Source organism: Plectropomus leopardus, chromosome 17 (assembly GCF_026936395.1).
Source record: "Plectropomus leopardus strain MGB_pleo_1.0 chromosome 17, ASM2693639v1, whole genome shotgun sequence".
In the NCBI taxonomy this organism is placed as follows: domain Eukaryota; kingdom Metazoa; phylum Chordata; class Actinopteri; order Perciformes; family Serranidae; genus Plectropomus; species Plectropomus leopardus.
The window spans coordinates 16,580,470-16,604,107 of record NC_142192.1 but is presented as its reverse complement, the minus strand read 5'-3'; the positions used below and the strand labels follow the sequence as shown (position 1 = coordinate 16,604,107).

The window sequence follows — 23,638 nt, the reverse complement described above, 5'->3', positions numbered from 1 at the left end:
AGAAAATTCAAATAATGAAATAAAAACTAAAGATATCGGCCGTCCTTGCATACAGAGTTCAATAATAAGGAAAGAAACACAATAAATGCTTTATTATGAAAACACAGTCATTTCTTTTCCGGTATTGATGTGTAACTTTAGTAGCTTGATCTTCAGTCAGCTGTCTCACTAACGTTTCCTCGGTTATTTTTCTCTTTGCAGGTTGTTTTATCGCCGTCCTGCGTCCTGGAGGGGAACAGACGCACACAGTGAAACCGGCTTCTCAAAAACTTCAACAATTGACCACAGGATGGCAGTATACTGAATATATTGACAGCAGAATAAGCAAAAAAAAAAAGAAGTCATTTCTTTATAAACCAGAAATGCACCATTATACATACCAAAAACATATAGACTAATGCAGTAACTATTTACACTTTTGCAGCTGTATTTTAATGAAAATGTATCATTTAGCATGTGCGCGCGCATCAGTGTGTGTGGCCCGTGTGTGTGTGTGTGTGAGAGAGAGCGAGAGAGAGAGAGCGAGAGCTGAAGGAGTCAGTACCATGCAGAGATAGGTTACAGATGCGCTTTAAAGTCGATCTTACATTTGGCTGTATTTTGAGGCTTGACAATCACATGGTGTTTTCCTCCACGTTACGTCTCGATTAGTATTAGTAATTGTACCTCGAATAACCCGCATGCTGGTTGGCTGAGAGGCAGTCATCCCATCTTGGTGAAACAAACTCGCCCTGCTCTACATCGAAGAAGAGGAGGAGGAGGAGGAGGAGGAGGAACTGACGGATCGCATCGGCTCTGCACACCCTGCTTTAATTTTGTCAAAGAAGAGGCTATTTGACTAAAGCCGGGCCACGGACTGCAGGGGCTGTGGAGGAGGTGGACTAGTGCAATGATGACGGGCAAATCTGTGAAAGACGTTGACAGATACCAGACTGTCCTCAACTCTTTATTGGCGCTGGAGGAGAATAAATACTGCGCTGACTGCGAATCAAAAGGTAGGTGATTACATATGTCTTGTTTGCCCATGCTTTCTAATGGACAGAGCGTGAATCGACCCCTCTTGCTCGTTTACTACGCTAGAAAATGCGGCGTTGCATTCATCAGCCCTCGACCAATTACGTTGTACTATGGTGCAAGACACGGGGCCACATCCTCACAAGGCTGGAGCATGGCATGCTGCCACATCATGCCACCAAGTCATATGGTATATGTAATAACCAGGTACAATAGATACAGATTTCATGAAGAATTCATCCAAAAAGATGTTTTCTGATAATAAGAATTGGACAACTATATTGCAGGGTGAGCAGCTGGGACCACTGTGAGACACCTGAGGCTTCCTGTATGAAAACCACAGCAGACATGCACACTGACTTTGAGTCACCCTGAACAGACTGTTCCTGCAGTCTGTGGGCATATGGGGCAACTCTCAACAAAACATTATCACATTGAGATCACTCATTAAAAAGAAAAAAAAAGTGTTCAACTCAAGGAGGACAAAATACTCACATTTCATTTATTTATTTGGCTCACATCACTGCCAGCTAGCAGGAAACATTCCCACAACATTGGCTAACATTACCTACAAGATGTAATAATGTTTTAAAGAAAACATTTTAATATAATGTGCAAAGAACATTTTAAGGATGCTTATCGTTTGAAATAATGTTCCTTTAAGGTTAAATGATAACTAAGACGTACTGCAACGCTCTGAGGATGTTTTGGTGATGTTGAGAGGTGACAAATCACAGAATGTTCTTTTATAAAGTGTTCCCACAATGTTTCATGAGAACATAGGAAGAACATGTTCAAAGCAACATACAGAACATATTATTGATGACTGAGATTACAGACCTTTTTGTCAATGAAAATGTAATGTAATGTGATATGCTAACTATAAAAAAAACAACATTTTAACATGTTAACTTTAAGAGGGACATTCTGGGAACTTTAAGACAACTTGCTGTTACCAAAACTTTGCATTGGTTGCATTGTACCATTCTCAGAACATTTTTAGAACCAAAAAATGCTAGCTAGGACTAAACTACAGCCAAATAAATGAGTTTAATGTGAGTATTTTGTCTTCCTTGACTTGAAGACTTGAGATGTGCTTTCTTTTCAATTTTTGGGAAAAAGCTCACTGGATCTGGGGTTTAGCACTCCACTGAGAATTGTTGAAGCACAACTGCTTTTTCCAAGTACAGTATTCTCACATTTTAATGGAATTATACAGAGACATTGCAAGTCTGTCAATAATTACTTATGGTGTAATTGTTACAATGAATTAAGTAACTGGTTGTAGTGACGTCTCACTGATCCTCATGTTATAGCCAGACACTCAATTGGGTGTTTGTGCATGTTCATGTTTGTAGCCACAATGAGGCCTTGAACTATGCCATCAGCTATTTGCTCAACCTGTTTTGCCATGCTGGTAGGTAAACACTGCTGTTTTGGTCACAAATACACTGAGTTGGAGATAGAGTCAACAAACCAATTCTCCAGCATTTTGTCTTCGTTTTGTGTCTGTCAAAGACTCTATTTTGTCTGTGCTGTAAGATGTACACATACATACATGTGCTACCATGGGCGGATTACGAGACAATGGGCCCCTGGGCACAAAAGGCTGATGGAGGAGGCCCCACCACACTTGTAAGATATAAGAGCAAGACAGACTTTTGAGCTGTTTAGCTTCCGTTTTGTGTCTCTTTGTAGCCATTTTTTGCTTCTTTGTGGTCATTTTGAGTCTCTTTCTGGTCAGTATGTGTCTCTTCAAGTGACCTTGTGCTTGTCAAGGGAGGTGGAGCTGACACTTTGGGCCCCTGGGCCTGTCCCCGGTAAACTTAAGTAATACATCCCTGTGTGCCACTATAGGTCCATAGAGTTTAAGTTTCATATACAGAAAATCAGCATTTTGCTCCTAGGGACAACTCTTCTGTGTTAATTCACAGGAATTATAGGCTACTTATGGTAACGTTTTTACATCTTTTTTTGACAAAATGGCTTGTTTCTTGCAAGTTATGTCATGTTTTCAAAAATATGCAGTGCTGATAACCTGTTTTAGTATTAGCCCATTTGATACCTATGTGCTAGATTCCAAACTGGTTCTGATGTAACTCAGTGTCACTGGTGCTGCTGAGATTGATGAGATTGGCCTCTCCACATACTGTGCCCGCAAACTGATTCAACAGGGAAGCTGCATGTCACGTTTGCACTTCCACATGGCTGCCACTGCTCCCACCTCACTCATAAATTCTCAAGTGAGGGCCCTGAATGTGCTTGAATCCCTGCAGTCTGTCGCGGAGGGGACGCCCTCAGGATTCCTCATGAAAACTTTATGAATGATAAGAGTAAGCAGCTTCCCATATTTTACTGGGATTAAGATGTATTCTGTGGTGTTGCTTTCAGGCTCAGATCCATATTTGCATCCTTAACAGACAGATAGAGACAAACAGACAAATGGACAAGCAAACAACAGCAGAGAAACCTGATGTGTACAAAGCACACTCAGTCAAAAATCAATAAGTTATCTTTACTTTGGCTTCGTGCACAGAAACATTTCTGATGTAGACAGGAACACTGGTGCAGGCAGTTTTTTTTGTTTTTTTTACCTCCAGTAAGTGAGCTAAACCCCGAGTGCTTGTTCTGTGTCTCCTTTTAATTTCTCTATGTGTCTGCCTGTGTCGCTGTTCATTCTCAATACTAAGTCTTTGTATCTCTTTCACAAAGCTGCCAAATTCAGGTAAAAATGACCTGGATTGCTGGCATCACTGATATTTCATCAGAAGCACTAAGCAGGTCAGCTGGCTGCAGAAAAAAAACATACTTGTACAGAGAGAGATTTTTCATTGGATGTGAAAATCTATGTAACCTAATATAACAAATACAGCGCCATAGCCTATGGTTAAAGTCAACTAAAAGGTTAAATGGATAACTTTTAGAATTTTAAACCTTTTAAACCATGGACACAAACAGTATAGATATGGAGAGAGAAAAAGAGTCTCAAACTCTGGTCAAACTGTAAAACTAGGCCTTGCTAATCAAATATAAACCAAGAGTCTTCTATTTCTTGCCTAAAATGTGTTTAGAAACATATTTTAGTTCACTGTTTGGCTGTAATATGAGAGTTTGTGAACATGAAGCATGTGCCTTACTGTTTCCAGTATTATAGAAATTGTGGCTGAAAAAATAGATCAAATTGTAAAACAAGCAGCGCTGATCAAGTATGAACAAAAAAATCCTGTTTTTGCATTTTCTATATCTCACCTAAAATATTGTCTGAAACCCATTTTAGCTTACTGTTTAACTGTAAGCTGAGAATGGTTGCTGCTGTATTGCTTCCTGTGGAAAAACAGCCAAGCTTGTATTACGCCACCCACCAGGGGGAATATTTATTGGTCTGGTGAGGTGCACTGCATTCTGGTCATTGTAGGTTTTCTACCTCTTAAGGAAAAGGCAAATGACACAACTCTGTTTCTCTGTTGTCTCTGGTTATGTTGCATCTTTCCACTGCATCAACAGCTCAGTTTTATTAAAATACCCCCTGTCAAGCAGGGAAATAACTCTTTAAGATTAAGCTACAGAACAATGTGAAATCTATTTTCCACAATGTGTAGTTAGTCAAAAAGTTAATCAGTTTTAAATGCAAATATCATCTGCCTGATCTTTAATATGTTCTGTGATAGTTTCTTTTTCCTCCATTTTTTTGTTTGTTTCGTTTTCTTGCTTAATTTTCCTGTTAAAATACAAAAATCCAACTTCTGCATTTGAGGTGAAACGAAGTTTCATCAAACCTTGCACAGTGCAAACACAACGGCAAGATGTATGAAGTGCTTTGTTGAGATGACACGTGATGTCAAGGTCTGAGTTGGATTCAAATTGGAGACGTCAGCAGGATAATGTGAATGCTTCTTTTCACAAAACAAGTTTTGTTTCAGTGCCTATGGCCTTTGGATGGTCTTTTTAATAAGATATAAATAGGACTGCAGAAGTGTTAGACTTCAGGCAAATGCACTTGTGACTGTTCAGAAGTCAATTTAAAAAAGCAAACTGTGATCAGGCTCTTGCAGCCTTTCTAAAGACGTGATTGTTCCAAGACAGCTGACAGAAAAGCAGAGGAAAATAAATTATATTTGTGAAGCTTTTCTGGAACAAATCTGGGACATGTGGCTAATCATTTAGGTTTTATTGTTGTCTTTGATTCTATCAAATCTCTTTTTTCTTTTTCTCACACACTCAAACACGTGGTCATCAAGCATGCCTGTGCATTGCTTTTTTGTTTGACTGGTGTGCCTTCACGGTGCAACAGACTGGTCTAATTAGACTGCAGATGGGATTAGGGGTTAGGGGAGAAAATAGCAACCATACACTCAAAAGACACTGTAGCTCAAGCTTTTATCCTAAAGTGACAATTCCTCTGATTGTTTATGACCTTTTGCTCGAATCTAAAGCATGTTTTCTGTCAAGTATGTATTGCATTTATTATTTAACCATGTAACAACATACAGCTCCATACCGATGAAAAGGTCACACATCACTCACTCATGTAACTGTGCAAATAAGCCCACACTGTTAGCTGGAGAGAGGTGTTTGACCTCGTTCCTAATTAGCACTTTTTCTAGAATCTGTTTCTCTGCATTAGATTCCAAACGCACACTCTCACAGGATCACACACGTGCGCACACATGCGCATACCTTTAAAGCCTTTGTCCTCTCCCCTTCCCTCTCTCAAGTCAGGCTTTAGGCCATATGGCTTGTGATGGGGTTTGGCCTAATCTTGTTTGCTTTGACATAGATTACTGTGCATTTATCACCTTCCTCCCTCTGGGTGATTGAAGAGGAAGTGGCGAGATGTGTGGAGCCAAGCGAGTGCTCACACCAGCACATGGAAACACACAAAAACGCATTAACAATTCTATTAGGTCATCACAATCAGAGCTGTATCTCTGCTGTTTGACTGCAGTTTGCAGCCTGTGCCGCCCAACTTCCTGTTTCTCCTGTCTGTACCACATGACATGCTGTTGTATTTGTTTATCACTTGGTTACAATGTGACACTTCTATTGTAAATCCCCAGCACTGCCAGGAAGTAATGAAGAGATGGTGGAGAGAGGGTGAGGCAGGTGGATAATGTGGTCGATGCTTCTACCTCTGGCCTCAGTCTCAAGGGGCTGCGTACACGCGCATGTGTGCACGTGTGTTTGCATAAAAGCCTCCCTACTTTATTGTCTCTATTGTACCTGTGTTTACATGCACACCGGGCCCCTGTTGCCGTGGAGATATCACCTGGTGATATCATGCCATCCTCCACCACCACCACCTATTTCTCCCCTCCTCTCAAACCCTTTAATCTTATCCAGTCAAAAGCCAGCAGGGATTTCCCTTGAAACAAGGAGGTGATTGGCTGTGTGTGTCCCCTGGCTGGAGTTCACAGTCTCACAGTACCAATGAGAGGATGGCACAGTGGTAGAGTCTATAGCATAATGCTGTGAATATACGTAACCTGTTAACCCTTGGAAACCTTGATTGGCATTAGTTTTCTTGTGCTGATTTTAGATGCCTTTCGTAAGCATTTAAACCTTTGAAACATTGAGTACATTGGTTTGATGGCGTAAAAGGTAATCAGCAACTTTGCATGAAATGTCAAGCCTTGTACAGCTGTTTGTAACAGAAAAATGTGTGAAATGGTAAAAAAAAACAATACTGTAAAGAAACTTTTGTATTTTACTCTCAAAAAAATAAACAACACAACAATGCACGCTCAATACAGGAATACACTAACATTACAGAAATAATAGACATGACTACAGAGAGTACAAACAATATCAGTAATAAGATGAAATGATGCGTAAAATCAAGTCTAAAGATGTGTGTTTTGAGAAGAATCTAAAGCTCAAAGTGATGACATGTCTTGCTCATCTTTTGGTGTATAACCCATTCAACTTCAGTGACTCACCTGCAAGATCACAGTCGTGATACTAACGCAGATGGTGGGAGTGTATTAGTAAATTATCAATAGGGGTCCATCTGCTTAGCTCAGACTGGGACTAGGTCACTGGGAGGCCTAAGGGTTTCTGGATGGGTTTAGACGCTGAGGGGCAGAAGAATGGGACAAGCGTGTTTATATACACGAGTGTGTGTTTGTGTGGTGGTGTAGGAGGGTGTAGGATCCAGTGATGACTGAGGCTCTGTGGGATTAACTGGATGCGTGCAGAGAGCACCGTTTATCCTTGTGGGATATAGGCTAATGAGCCATATCCACCTGCTTGTGTATGTGTGTGTGTGTGTGTGTGAGAGAGAGAAATTCAGTTGGTGTATGAACACATATATTTGTGTGTAACACGTACACTTATGCGTGTCACCAAAGGTGTGTGTCAGAAAAACATGCTTGGGATGTAAGACGCTATTATTATGTGTGCTAATGTCTAGTTCTGTTATTTTGTTTACTTTGTTTGACATTATGAGAAGGACAGCATCACATACAACTACGAAAATGTCAAGGATGACACGGTAAATTCCAAGACTTGAGATGCTTTTCCACTGCCAAAAAAAAATGCTAACACCCGCTAACATCTAGCTTTTTGATGTAATGGGAAAGATTAAATTCGACATTCACACCCACGTCCAGTGACTCTGCAGTAGTCACAGGTATTTATCGCCTCCAGCTCTGATCGGCATCGATGGAAATACAACACCCAGGTGAACATGCTAATTTTAGCTCCTTAATAGGCGAGATACAATGATGGGCCACGACTACTTACTGGTAGCTCCAACTAAACAGTGCTTAAACATTGATCTAAATGTAGTTGGCATTTAATATGAAAGAGAGACTTGTCTGTGGTGTCAAAAGAAAAAAAAACCCACACACACAGATAGGTACATTCATCAGCTGCAGAGCCGTGTACACAGCTCTGCTATACTTGGAATGGAAAAGAAGTATATAGCCAATTTTAGCAGGTTTACTTGTGTTTAAAAAAAAGCTTGTGTATGTGCTAATTTTGTTGGAAAAGGGATATTATTTTCTTTGTTGTCCTAGCTAGTAATAATGCCAGAGTCCAGGTTACCAGATAGCCTCTTACAATCAACAAACCAATATCAAATTGCTGGAACCACAAAACCTAAATTAACAGGTACCTATGTTTATGTTATGCCGGACATGATTGAATTGCTTCTTTTAAAAAAAGGCATTTCCAGATCAAGTAGTAAAAGCAACTCATCAACAAGAAAACCGGCCAAAAATCTTAACTTCCTGTATCAGTCAAATGTGCTTTTACAGCCAAAAACCTTTTGTTGTTCACTCTCCTCAGGGTCTTTAATGCTATACTCTCTCAACCCAGATTACTGTCCAACAAACTAACAGAGGTCTAAGCAGAAATAAATCTCAGTAACAGAACAGTCTACTCTAAATAATCTTGGGGAACAATGTAGTAAATGTGTGTTAATTCATGATAGTGGTTTGTAATATTCTATTTACATATTTAAGATGATTAATATCCTTATAGGTTTGATAAATAAGAGAAATTCTTCCCAGTTTAGGGTTACCTTCCAGGCAGCCACTGATCTCCATTTATTTCTGTATGGTATGAAAATCTGTTGGCAGGCTCTAGTTGTATAATTATTCAGTGTGAACATTAAAGGAGCATAGCGTAAGATTTAGTGGCATCTAGCCGTGAGGATGGCTGATTGAAACTAGCTCCCCACCAGGCCTGAACTCCCAGTTGGGATTCCTCTTCATTGTTCAGGAGGTTTTAAACAGGAGCTGAAATATCCACAGTAGTCTTTTCCTCTCCAAATCAAACTGACCAGGTGATTAAAATCGGTAAAAACTCTGAATCAATCTGTTTCACATTAAAAAACAGTGTTTTTCCAATGTTGTTCGTCCTGTTGTGCAGGGGCTGGTAGCTACAGTGGCCAGAAAAGAATTGTGGAAAATCCCATTGACCCTATTTAAAACCAGTGTTTGTTTTTTCCATTCTGGGCTATTGTAGAAACATGTCATTAGTGATGGTAGTGAAGATCTCCATGGACCCGCTTTCTATGTAAATGCCTCATTCTACAGTAACGAAATACAACAATTCCTATTTTCAGGTGATTATACAGTAAAGACAACATATGCATACGCATTATAATAATAATAATTATTATTATTCAATTTTTGCCAATATATCCTCCAAAATCCTACACACTGGACCTTTAAGTCTGTATTATTTGTTTTTTTAAACAAAATTGCATTTTCATAACAAGTTGTTGAAGTTCATTTTTTTCATTTCCAATTTCACAGTCTTGTGAACCCCAGCTTTGCACAAAACTTCCATGAGATTACATGTTGCATGTTTTAAGTGATCGTTTTAGCCAGACCCGCGATCCTTCCCTAACCCTAACCAAGTGCTGTTTGTGCCTAAACCTAGCCACAGCAGTGTCAAACCATAAAACAGCAAGACAAGAATATATATATATATATAATATATATAATATATATATATAATATATATATAGCCAAGAGTTTGCTAATTCCATACTATATGGGAATGAATGGAAATCAATGGCAACATTGAAAGTCAATAAAATGCATACAAAATCTGAAACTATATAGCATGTAATTAAAAAAAACTATAAAAATGTCAATTTAAATGGAAATTACTAACCAAAAACTTGCAATTACACTGATTGTGCCTTTGAATTTTACATTTTGTTTATCGAAAGGACTAATGGTTAGAAATGTACTGGAGGGAGAAACATTGAAGGTTACAAAATGAATGTAGCCGTTAAATGTCCTCACAAGTGTTGTAATACATATGAATGTGTGTGGGTGAGTGACAGAGAGGTTCATTATAGATCTCTGTTTGCGCTCGCTGGCTGCTCGTCATACCCCCTGTACATCCCAGCAGGCCATCAAACAGCTATAGTCCGCCATTTAATGACGATAAAAAATCCCCTCTTGTTTGCCTCTGTTTTTGGCTCTCGCCCCGGCTCTGCCTTCTTCTCCCCTGATGTGCTTCAAGCTGCATGTTTGACAACCACAACCACACTCATTTATTTTGCCAGGGTGATTCATCAATCTCATATGCAAACATTTTACTCAAGGGTAGTTTGCCCTATAAAAACTGTGGATTTATGAGTCAAACTTTGAGCATTTAATTGTGCCTCAAACGCAGGTGTTTGTCATTTGATGACAAAAAGAGAAGAGTAAGTTTGTTCATCGTTCTTACTAAACTGTGGAGAAATGTACATTGCAATCCATGCGACTTGCAGAGACTGTTTGTTCAATCTTTCCTTCCTTTTTTAGAAGTCTATCCCTCCTACTCTCTCTCTACTATATCTGTTCAAAGTACCTGTAGGTGTGCATTGTTGCTGGACAGACATGCTGTATGTGGATTCTTACTCAGGCTCTGCATTGACCAGAACCAAAGAGACTGCTGTGGTGCAGTGTGCAGGTGTGACTCACTTGAAATAACTAACCTTCAGCTCTGACCTGCTGCCTCTTTCTTGGATCATCTGGACAGCACACTCCTGTGCACACCTGAGCACCTGACTCCAAACATTCATAATACCCTGTCGTAAGCGGATTAGACATGCTTACTCCGCTGGACACATGAACCAACACGGTTTTGAAAGAAATATATGGCAGTGTGCAATTTTTGAGTCTAACATGGCTCATTATAAGTATTTCACCTTTGTTTCTGACCGCAAGTATATCTGACTTGGGTGTGTTTTAACTTGAAATTAACCATGTAATGTAATAAAGCACAATTACCTTGTCACATGACATGAGTATCTTTTTGGTGGTATCTGTACTTAACTGGAGTTTTTAAATTTCTATTAACGTTCACTTTTACTTCACATGTCCCCTAAGCATTTTAGTTACTTACCACAAAATGGGAAAGGAAGGGAGGAAGGGACAGGCAGACTAATGAACAATTGAGAGGGAAGGAAAAAACTGGATTTAGTTCTTTAAATCATTTAAGTTATTTATTTTATTTTATTTTTTTAAAAAGACCTTGTTTTTCTTCAAGTATATTATAGGCTCAATTTCTAAGGTGGTTTTGTTAGAGAAGTAAACATTTTAATTCAACTTCTGTTGGCAAAATCCTTCCTCTAATTGAATTCATGCTCTACTGTATGAACGCAGTGCTTTTGTTAAAGCAAGCGACTAATACACCTGATTCGAAATGAAGCTGTATTTAAAATTATTATTTATAATTATTTTTTATTATGTAACATAATAAATCTATAGCTGTTTTTGGAGCCTGAAGTGTGTCTTTTTGGCCATCAGCACCTTGGGGTTTTGGAGCCAGAAGTGACCATATTTGGATAAGAGGGTGGAGCTGTGGAGGATCAAGGGGTGGATCTGACTCACAGACTGCAGCCATGCCTTCTGTCACTCAAGCAGCCTCAACCTTACATATACATATAAACTTAATCCTTAATAAAATGTAAACGGGTGAGCTGTATAAAAATAAAAATTCACCCTCTGTACAGTTGCCATGAATGTTGAAATTAGGTATAGAGACAATTGTTTTTTGTACGAGGCTGTAAACTTCTTTTTTCTTCATCTGGAGCCAGCCTCAAGTGGTCATTAGAGGAACCGCAGTTTTTGGCACTTGGACATTGTAGCTTGGTTGTTTGTATGAGCGCTTTTTGAGAAAGCTACAATCAGTAATACTACAGGCCAAGCAATCTGCCTGCTCTGAGGAGGCATGAATGGGCACTCCACTACTGTCATTAAAAAACACAAAATGTCAAACTCGTGCTGGTGCTGGGGGAAAAGGCAGGGGAACATTGAAGTCAAAAGGATTCATTCTCCAGGCACCAAGGATATCTGTATCACATCCAGTAGCTGTTGAGATATTTCAGTCTGGACTAAAGCAGTGGACCAACCGACCGACATTACCACCCCTAGAGCCACTCCACGAGCCTGGCTAAAGAGAGATAAAAACAAAACAAAAAAAGCAACTGTGGTGGCATGTGGACCAAACCCCAGAAAGTGAGGGTGGAGAATGTAATAGAAAGGGAGAATTAGAACTGTGAGAGAGAGATATGGACGGACAGGGGAGAGCAGGAGTGAGGCAGCGGTGGTGAATGAGAGAGATAAGAAATGGCGGCCAGGACACAGAGGAGCATGAGAATAAGGATGAGAAGGACAAACTAATTCCAGTGTTCAGGGGATTCAACACAATTGACAATCTCTTTCTTCCTCTCTGCCTGCACCATGCAGTGTTTACAGCGGTTAAGCAGGCTTTGCAGAGTAATTCTACTATTAGCCGGCATGACAGCTAATGCTGCAGCCAGACGGTCAGGGTGATGGACAGTCTCTGTCTGTCTGGTGACCCTCTGTTGTTATTTGCTCTCTTTGCAATTTTGCCCATTGATGTCTTTCCCAGGTTTCCTGCAGCTTAAGGCAAGGTAGATTTGAGACATTTTTAGACATTTTTTTAATGCCAATTGGAATTAGTTTAAGACCAATTTTCTAACCATAACTAAAGAAGGACAATTTAATTTTGCCTAAATGTTTATTGTAAAATAAAATGACTTTTTTTTGGTCCAGTGAAAAACTAGATTGTCTGCATCAAATGTTTAAAAAAACAACCCTTTTTTTTTAGAGTGGAACACATAGAATATAATAAACATTTTATATTTTCATAAAGGTATGTATTGGATTTACCAACGTTGGAAATACCTTACGTTTCTGGTTGCCTATTTCTGGGCAATTTTATGTTTCTCAGTCTCTACGTGAAAAATTAATTTAAGGCAGTTTAATACCAAGGCCTTATTTTTAGATTGAATTCACTGCCTTTTAAGACTTTTTTTAGGATCTGTGGGTACCCTGTTTCCTTTCCTAATTTGAAAATGTAGTCTGCAAACTATGCAACCCAGAATAAAAAACAGAGCCAGTCTGATAATTTCCTCCTTGATACAAAATGATTTAGCATTCATAGGTCAGGATACAACCAAGACGAGAGGCTATTATTTGACTCTGCACCAAGACACAGTGTTTCCACAGCTGCCACAAAGAGGAAGGTTTTGCATGTTTTCTCTCCCGAAACTCAGCTTCCTCTTTTATTTGCATACAATGGCCTTCCTTTAACACTGCACGGCCACTTTCCCAGACAGGAAACTCAAATTGAAAGCTCCTCTTCCATCTAGTGGCATAAAGGCCACAGTACATCAACTCGAAGCAAGGTTGCAAGCAAGGGCTCATAACAGAGAGGTTTAGCCAACTAGAGCGAGCAATGGAGGGGGAGCAGGAAGAGATGGAGGAAAGAGAGCAGGAGGAGGGGCAAGAAGTGAGGGAGATGTAAGGAGAGATGGGAAAGAGGAGCACCAGTATTCTCTTTGAAGCTGACTGTATTCTCTGAAGAGGACGGTTGCATAATTTCAGCAGAAAAATAGCCTGACTGTGTTGCTTTTATTTCACCCCCTCTCAAAATTGTTCGGGCAAGGATCTCTGACAGCGAGGCACACACAACATGATTTAAAGCTTGAACCTACAGAGCATGGGGGTGAATATGGGGCACGCAATACTCACATGTAAGCACTAAGATAGAAATGGCAGCAAGATGGACAAAATGGCCCACTCAGATAACCGCACACCCACACACACAGGCTCATGACCAAATGAGTAATCATCCCTGCAGGTATCCAGAGTGTGTGTGTGTGTGTGTGTGTGTGTGTGTTTGTGTTACTTTCTACTCCCCCTCTCTCTTCTCAGTCTCGGTTATGTAGGCTAACTCTCCTATTGGATCCCATTATGTGTCAGGACACCAAATGACTTACACTGGATTAGATGAGTTCCCAGCTGAATTCAAACTCATAATTGAATTTCAGGCTTGTCCTTCTATAATTGGACTAAAATTAATCAGAGTTTTTCTCATCATTCTCCACCCAATCCTCTCGCCTGCTTACTCTACCTGTCTGCTATACTTATAGACTCACTCTCCATCTCTTTTACTCGTTTTTGTTCTGCCATCAAACTACTTTAAAAGACCCAAGGTTATGCTTTCCATATCATCAGCATAATGCTGCAATGAGAGTCAGATGTAGCTACATATTAGTATTTGCAAATTAAGTTTCACTATAACTTGTCAGAGCTGGAAGACAAGGTTTATCTTAGACTAGCAAGACATTATTAGCTGTTAAGCATGTAGCTGTTTAACATCATTTAGCTGGAGGCTCATGTTGTTTTTATTCATCACATCTCTGATGTTGTGGAGAGAAATGAGCAAAAAGTCAAAATTTGAATATTCATAGATCTGTGCATAGTAGAAGAGACAAAGGTGTAGACGTACAGGTGACTCTTGAATATGCAAGTTTCACGAACAGAGATGATTTTTTGGGTGTAATCTTTAAACATTACCTTTTTCCTCTCCACTAGGTCCAAGATGGGCATCCTGGAATTTGGGCATCTTCATCTGTATCCGCTGTGCAGGTATCCATCGAAACCTGGGAGTCCACATCTCCAAAGTCAAGTCTGTCAATCTGGACCAGTGGACACAGGAGCAGGTCCAGGTCAGCGGTCACTCTGCAAAACCAGAGATTCAAAATGGAGAAATTTACTACGTGTTAATGTGCTACACATAGTACATGGTTTTCTTAGAAAATGTGATACAGTACATGATGACTAACTTGACATCATAGACTATATAAGGATAGACGACGTGTCCCCACTTAACCCCACTATGCTTAAGTGAGGTTAAAATAACTGAGATACGGACGTTGCCATCTGGATTCTGCGCAGTAGCGATAGCTGTGGTGGGGGAGCAATAAAATTACACTTTTAATTGTGGGCTGCATTATAAATAGACTTTTTAAATATCATACCAACATTTTTTTAAGAAACCCTTGTCAGATATGGTTGTTTGCTGGATCAGTATTTCTATATCTGACAGCAGGATAAATTAAGAGTTTCTTGATAATCAAAAAAAAAAATTCTGGTTGCTGCAACTCTCTGTCTGGGATTTCACTTCCATGCTCACATACAGAAGAGGAAATAGACACTTTCTCATCAGTATGCAGCTCGTCTTGTCTGGGTGTGATAGGCATAACAGTCAGCATTATGCTTCCCAGTGTGATCATTTTTCTACAGTCAGCATTTCTTTATTTTTTCTCCTGTCTCCACATCTACAATAAGAATTCACACTATTTTATGAGCAGGAATAGTACCTTGTGTATTGTATCTCTCTTTATGAGACTGAGTGTGACAGTGTGACATGGCTCGCTGTGTTTTGGTGGCATCAGTGTGTACAGGAGATGGGAAATGCCAAAGCCAAACGTCTCTATGAGGCTTTCTTACCTGAGTGCTTCCAGCGCCCAGAGACAGACCAGTCTGCAGAGATCTTCATCAGGGACAAGTATGACAAGAAAAAGTACATGGATAAGGTCATTGACATCCAGATGCTCAGGGTGAGTCTACACATAAACACACATACCGACACACACACAGAAAAACATGCTTTATGCTTGTCTCAAAAAGGATCAGCAGAAAAAAAACCTTGAATAACACAGTTATTTTTTAGTCTCGTCTCTTTATCTACCACCATTATCTACCATCTCTTGAGCAGGGTCACTCATCCTGAATTGTCTGCTTGCTCAACAAATAACATTTTATCTCTGTGCAGAAAGAAAAGAGCTGTGACAATATACCCAAGGAACCAGTTGTGTTTGAGAAGATGAAATTGGTGAGTACAGTCTGTGTCGCAGCATTAATGGATACTGATCTTGTGCTGTAATTGTTTGTTCTTTTTGACATTAAGTTGATGCAAAGTAAGCGAATGAAGCACAAGGAGAGGGGGACTAAGAGGTAAAGAAAAAGGAGGGAAGGTGTCAATCAGAGGATAATGTGACATGAGAGGAAGTACACCTTGAGGAGAGGAATTTTCAGCCTGCGGTGAAAAACTGGGAGTAACTTTAATGTTCTGACTAGAGTGGGAAGGTCATTTCACCACCAGGGAGTCTTCAGAAAAAAAGGATTTTGGCTTCAAGCTCATTTGTCAGTGCAGACAGATTGCATTACTTGTATCGACTTTTTCTGTTGTGACAGAAAAAAGACATCAGCCCCAAGACAGATTCCCAGTCTGTTACAGACCTGCTTGGATTAGGTATTGTACCTCACACACACACACACACACACATATGAAAACACTAACATTATAGAAGATAAAGATGTAGTCAAAGGAATAGACAGGTTATGCTTATATCATGAATAATTTTAAATAATCAGAACATGCTTCCATCTACCCTCCATCAGATGCCCCAGCTCCAAGTCCTGCAGTGTCTAATGGTGGAGGATGTGTTCCAGACAGTAATGAGAGCCCAGCGGTGTCCAATCCAGCTCTGGCTCACTCTGCACTGGATCTCTTCAGCTCCCTGCCAGCACCCTCCTCTGCTTCCTGCACAAAAACCACGGTAAGACACTGCACATGCTGCACACTTTCTGCTCTCCACAAAACCTTTATGATTGTAGCAGGGCTGTCAAACGATTATTTTTAAATCAGGATGAATCGCAGAATTTCAAAAGTTAATTGCGATTAATCACCTTTTTTAATCACATTTTCAATTCAGTTTTGAAGGCCATATTGAGAAGGTAAAAACGTTTCTACCAGATTGTAACAACAAAAACTGCATAGGACTAGCATAAAGTGGGCTTGTCTCATGGGTACCCACACAACCCATTTTCATTCAGATATCTTGAGGTCTGAGTGATATGGTGAAATGACCATCTTGGACCCGGCCGGATTCTTCAGTGTTATGGTTTTATATGATACCAGTTTAATCACTCTAGTTTTAAAACTCAGCCCGGTACAGCCTCTAAAAGACAGGAATGCTGGCCGGCGAATAACACACTTGAAAAAAATTACGCGCTATGTATAATCCTTAATGGTACTGCAATAAACGTGTTAACACTGACAGCCTTAATTTGTATGGATGCCAATGTCAGTGTGTTACTCAGTCCATCACTTTGGTCCAGACTAAAATGATTTCACAATTCTTGGATAGACTGCCATAAAGTTTTTAACAAACACTTATGGTCCTCAAAGAATGAATTCTACAGACTCTGTGATCTTGACTTTTTCTCTAGTGTGAAAATGAGGTTGACATTTTTTTGTAAAAAGTGAAATGTTGTTAATATTGGATGTAAATGAATTTACTGTGGCAGGTCAGTTTAGTGCGAACAAAGAGAAAAAGAATTAAGGAATAAAAACAAAAAGTAAACTAGATTAATGACGGTCTTCCTGTTTACCTTTTTTGAATGACAGTTACAGATGACCGCTGTCTGCTTGTAACGACAGGTATTTCATTTCAATCAGGCAGAGAACATACCCGGGTGTTTGCCATCGCCACAGACTTTGCTGAGTGTCCTGCACTGTTGACCTTTGTCAGCATTAGTCAGCTTTTTCAAATGTTGTCCTTTTTTTTTTATCAAAAAGATAAATCAAACATCAAATAATAGTGTGAAGTTACAAGGTTAATCAAATGGAAAAGATACAAAAACCTACATGACACATGTAGAGCCTCTCATCAAAGGGAAGTAGTTGCACCTAAGGGAGGTGGCGCCTTCCAAAGCAGGAGCGCTTGTTTTATCCTCCTCCCCTCAGGTGGGTCAGGCAATCTCTGGCTTACCAGTAAATACAGACATTCATATCCCCCCACAGGGTGAACTGTGATATCTTCAACCTTTGCTGTACTTTGTAAAGTGCTAAATAGAAAATGTTAGCATGCTAATATGCTTAACCAAGATGATGAACATATCTGCTAAACAACAAGCTCCTAGGCTTTGAAGCCAGTTTGACACAGGAATCAAACCAGGGAAATGACCACTCTGGGGTCCATCACATGATGCCATTAGGCCAAAAAATACTTTTTCCCCATAAGCTTCTGTAAAAGAGACATCAGTGGATAAATGTAGTTAGCCACCTGGCCATCACTTGCTTTATGGGCCCTACAATGCACAAGATCCAGGTCATTGGAAGTACAGAAAGTCCAACTTTTTTGGCTTCATGCACAACTGAGCAACTTCCATAGGATTATGGAGCCCAATGCTGTATAAGTTGTCTGTACAAATCCATGCTAAACATCTGCATGTTAGCATTTTCATTGTGAGCATGTTAGCATACTAAAGTTAGCAAGTCGCCCAAAGCACCACTCTCCCTATAGACAGCCTCATAGAGCCAATGGTGGCAATGTACACTCATACTTTTGTTGAAATCTGCCTTTGTACATGTTATTTTGCCATTTTGTCAATCCTATCACTGTCCCAACCTTCTCCAGGCTTCTGCTACCCTCTTTTCATCTCTTTATCCACCTTGTCTTTCCTCTCCAGCCTATTTCCAGCTCCATGCCTCAGAGCAGAGTGACTGCCTCTGTGCCTGAAAACCTCAGTCTGTTCCTGGGTCCGTCGCCTAAAGCAGAGGAGGGTACTGTCAAGAAACTGTCCAAGGACTCAATACTCTCCCTGTACGCCTCCACCCCCTCAGTGCACGCCAGCAGTATGGCAGCTCACGGTGAGAACTGTAAAACCTTCTGCTGTTTTCTCCATGTGTCCTTAAGTCTTGATTTAATGGGTTTATCCTTTCATCAGAGAGACTTGAGAATTAATTGCTCACCAATTGCCAAAACGGTTGCTTTCCATCTGTGATTATGTTCCGCAGGCTTGTACATGAACCAAATGGGATACCCGACACACCCATATGGATCGTACCATTCTTTAGCTCAGGCAGGTGGAATGGGTGGTGCCATGATGACACCACAGATGGCCATGATGGGCCAGCAACAGAGTGCCATGATTGGAGTTCAACAGAACAGCATAATGGGACAGCAGAATGGCGTAATGGGTGCACAGGGTGTCATGGCCCAGCCTAGTGGCGTGATGGCGTCACCCTACATGACAGGGATGACCCAGGGCATGATGGGACAGCAGCACAGTGGAATGATGGTACAGCAGCAGAGTGGGATGATGGGGCAGCAGCAGGTTGGAGGTTTACCTCATCAGCAGGTGTATGGAGTGCAACATGCCCAGCAGCTACAGTGGAACCTCACCCAGGTGTGTGTGTGTGTGTGTGTGTGTGTGTGTGTGTGTGTGTGTGTGTGTGTGTGTGTGTGTGTGTGTGTGTGTGTGCATTTGTTTTGAATCATATGAATTTTAAAGGGAGTAAACTTCTGTTTATAACCAGGGGTTGAAATGTAACTAAGTACATTTACTAAGGTACTTAAGTATAAATTTGAAGTACTTGCACTTGAGTATTTTCTTTTCACATCACTTTATGCTTTTACTCCACTACAGTCAGAGGGAAATATTGTACTTTTTACTAACTACATTTATCAGACATCTTTAGTAACTTAACAAATTGAGATTTTTGTTTTGTTTGAAACAAATGACCAAACAGTTTATACAAGTACAACTGAAAGTTGATTAAATTTTTTTAGCAGATTGAGATGACAGAAAATTAATCGCTAACTATCTAAAATATTTATGTGTTACCAGAATATTAATAATATTGAGGGTTTTCCAGTTTCTTCTATGTTTTTTCTATGATTTTTAAATATAATTTTGTAGTTTTTGGGTGTGTTGTTTGTTTCTTTCTTTTGTTCTCGCTGTCTTTTTTCTTTTTTTTAAGTACATGTTCCTGATTATACTTACTTTTAGTCAAGCAATATTTTAATGCTGGACTTTTGCTTATAACAGAGATTTTCACAGTGTGGTATTAGTACTTTTACTTAAGTAAAGGGACTGAATACTTTTTTCCACCACTGTTAATAAAAGTATGTGTTTTTTTTCTCTCAGATGACTCAGCACATGGCCGGTATGAATCTCTACAACACCAATGGCATGATGGGATACAGTAGTCAACAAATGGGAGGCTCAACAACTCCAAGCTCAGCGCACATGACGGCACACGTTTGGAAATGATCTCATCTACCCAGGAAGTGATGCAATGCCATTAACCCACAAAAGAGAGGGGGACTGAGTTGTAGAAATCCCTGGATCAGACTCTCCAGGAGACATTTTCTAATGCAAGGGACGAGGAGGAGAAGGAGGAGGAGACAGGTGTGAAGAAGACGACCGTTTGGGAAGCCACTACTACCTCTCTTTCTCTCTCCTCTCTGCCCATGCTTCCCCTTCTCAACCCATCCATGGCCATGTTTCGCATATTTCCATGCTTGCCTTCAGAAACCTTTGGTATGATGACCATGACAACAGGGTTCAGAGGTTCAATGGTTTGGACTACACGTCTTTCTTTGTACCTCGCCTCTGTGTGCGATCGTCTGCGCACACTTCTGCTGTATGTGGGTGTCAACTCATGCTTGACTTAAAAGTTGGGTTTTTTGAGTGAGTTTTTCTTTCTTGATCAGAATCAGAATTGAGAAAACACAATGCCTAGCCTAGCTTAACTCAATTGGTTGATGTGCTTGAATATCGTTTACTGGAATAAGACACATTTTCCTTAAAATGAGGGGCATATTTTTGTCAATAAATCGATTCTCACCCGGCGCTTGTATACTGGGAGGACAGCAGTCCAATTAAATAGCCTAATGGAGCTATGAAAGTGAATTAGTGTTCTGTTTATGCCAAACCAAAATGTTAATCTATTCTTTTAAACTAGCATCAACGATTAATCTTTACAAATAATTCACAACAGAATGCAACAGTCAGCTTTATTTAAGCCACAACCATATTTGTGAGGGAGGAAATTTAGCCTACATTTTTTTCTCAGTCAGTGCACAGACGTTAAGAGTTTGATACCTTAAAGGTGACAATCATGATAAATTATGTTAACCTTCTTGTTGGAGGAACATCAAGCTATGCTAGGCTAGGCTAGGCTAGGCTAGGCGAATGTCGTAGATCATCACACCTTCGAGCTGCAAGTAGAGGGAAGGCATTAACAAATAAGCCTCATTTGTGAGTTCTTAAAATAGTAAAATCTCATATAAGCAGTGTATCCCCTTCCTAAATACTTAAGTTATCCTTCCTGTCCAACAATATTTAAATGAAGATTAGCCTTTGGGTGATTAGTTGTTAGATCCTTACTGTCTCATAATTTAAAGCAGCAGCAAAACCTACCTAAACAGCCCTTATTTATGATGTCTTCTACTCAGTTTACAGAGGGCTTCTTTTAGAATCAATATCTAATCTCAACTTTAAGTGTCAAAAATTCTGAAACTGGATTTTGGAAGACCAAAGATCAATGCTAGCTTTATTATGGTTGTACAGTATTCCAATGCTTTGTTACATCTGTGTAGCCACTTAACTAGTGATGAGTAGAAAATTCAATTCAGCAGTCCTTTAACAATACACACCTGCTCTTACACTATGAATGTTGGGGCATATTAATTCACTGTGCTACGTCCTCAGCAAGGGTGGGACATTAACAAGTCACCTGCATGCTTGTAAATGTTGAGGTAACGCTCACACGCCTCGAGTTAATCTACCTTGTACAATAGAGGCCTCAAATCATGTTGAATGTCTGTAAATAAGATTGAGAGAGAGGTGGCAGGAGACTAAAGCAAACTTTAAGGGATCAGCCGTGTTTCAGATTCTTCCACTGAATTGCATGAGGGGAATGTTTATCTAGCTCTGACTGTATGTACTGTATGTCCATTAAGATATGCGAATGTGTCTCTCTGAATGTTTCTCTCTACATGTCTCCAACCAAGACCAACAAAATGTCTCAATGAATGTGCGTCCTTGAATGTGTTTCTCGACTGTACTGGACTCCTTTGAATACACACACCTACTGGGGTGTGTTCGTTTTTGATATTCTACGACTATGTCCAGCAATGTACACTCGTGTCTTTTGAATGTTTTGTGGTCAGCAGCGTCCCGTCCTGTGCCCAAGTTTTAACTGTTTATTGTCTTACCGTCAAATTAGGAACAAACTGTGACCAAGCTGACGGATTTCAGGTCACTCTTGGGCGTTTACAATTTGGCCAAACCACATTGTGAAGCGAAAAGTGATTGTACGACCACAATCTGTCACCTATCAATGTTTTAATTAACCCTTCTACACTTCGCCCACACATGCCATCTCTCTCGGTGTCCTGATTTTTTCTGAAAGCATTTCTAAATATGTTCATTCTAATAAATGCATGAAGCCATCGTGTAAATAATCTGTCTCTCCGTTTTTCTGTGGGAGTACTTAGGTGTTGATTGCCATCTTCAATGTGACGGGTAGGAGCTAAAAGAGAAATAAATGAACATACTCTGGCATAATAAGATAACTAACTGCTGCCAATAAATAAGCAGTACAGCCTTTCACAACTCAGAAACTTGTGTACTCCTTCCAGGTATTTCTTTTGATTTTGGCTCATCCGGTGGCAGTTGAGGCAACAGTTTGACAGCAGCAGTCATTTTTTTTCCACTGCGAGCAATATCACATTAGGACAACGTGTCATCTCTGCAGTGTAACAGCAGATCTGTCAGCTAACGATTAAAAGTTTTTGGAAAAGCAGTAAAAATCCAGCTCTGTGGGTGATAAAGCTTCACCTGAGCTCTTTCATTTCTGATCATCTTTTAACTTTAGTTTGCTTGTAATCAGATCCTTTTTTGTCTGGTATATTTTCTGTGAAATAAAAGCAATTAAAGGAATGTATCTTTTATGTACTTGTCAATCAAGATATTGTGTACCTTTTATTCTTTATCAGAATATCTCTGTATATTGTGTTTCTTAAACAAGATTGATGAACATGTACTGTATATTAGTTCTGCATTTTTTTCACATGCTTTGCCCCTTTTGACTTCATGTCTACATAAAAATAATCACTGAAATTGGAGAACATGTAACATATGATCTTTGTCTGTGAAAATATACAAAATAAATATTGTTTTGATTAAATTGTAAATAAATTGTAGTAATTTGAAATTTTTACACATGGTTGTCCAGTGCTGACCTTCTGCTACCTGTTTGAGTGAGGCAGATGTATGATTTGATGAAAGATATATACACCACAATTTTTATCCTTGAACTGAAGTTTTTGTGTGGAAGCCTATTTTCAATAATGTGATGGGGAAAAAAAGATCCTACTAGTGATTGAGAAAATCTTTCGAAATAATGACTAGTATCTCAAAGTAAGTACTCTGTATCTACAAAAATGAGAAACTTGCTCAAAAATAAGTAGGCTACTTTCTTTTCTTGGAATAGTGATTTATAATCTTAAAATAACAATTATATTGAGAAAGTTTCACATAATTATGAGATACGTCAATATTTTTGAAAATGTTTGTTATTATATTGCAATATTGAGTCATGATTTCAGAAAATCATTTTGAGAAAGTTCCTCATAAATCTGAGATACTAGGACATCATTTCAAGACAAGTAAGTAGGTTTTTCGAGAAGTCATTTTAAGAAAGCTTCTCTTTCATTTGAGAGATTAAGTTATTCTAAGATAAGTCATTTCGTGAAAAATTCTCATTAGAGAAAGCTTCTCATTAATTTGAGATACTAAATCATTATTTGAAGATAAGCAAGGCATTATTTTGGGAAAGTTTGTCATTAATTTGCAGGTAACTATTTTACTAAGTCATTATTTTTGAGAAAGTCTCATTTATTTGAGATACTAAGTCATAATTTCGAGGAAATTTCTAATTATTTTGAGATACCATGCCAAAACTTTGAGACAAGCAAGTCATCCTGAGAAAGTTTCTCATTATA

The 23,638-nt window shown here is 39.4% G+C and overlaps 1 protein-coding gene across 1 annotated transcript; it reads left to right on the top strand.

The window, feature by feature from the left end:
• The first annotated feature begins 546 nt into the window (after window positions 1-546).
• On the top strand, window positions 547-22,096 carry smap2 (small ArfGAP2). The gene is made up of 9 exons (XM_042506806.2): window positions 547-995; window positions 14,367-14,500; window positions 15,230-15,394; window positions 15,610-15,669; window positions 16,032-16,089; window positions 16,239-16,396; window positions 18,312-18,492; window positions 18,640-19,031; window positions 19,773-22,096. Exons 1-9 carry the CDS (start codon window positions 890-892, stop codon window positions 19,896-19,898), a joined length of 1,380 nt encoding a protein of 459 aa, XP_042362740.1. The 5' UTR covers window positions 547-889; the 3' UTR covers window positions 19,899-22,096.
• Window positions 22,097-23,638: the final 1,542 nt, after the last annotated feature.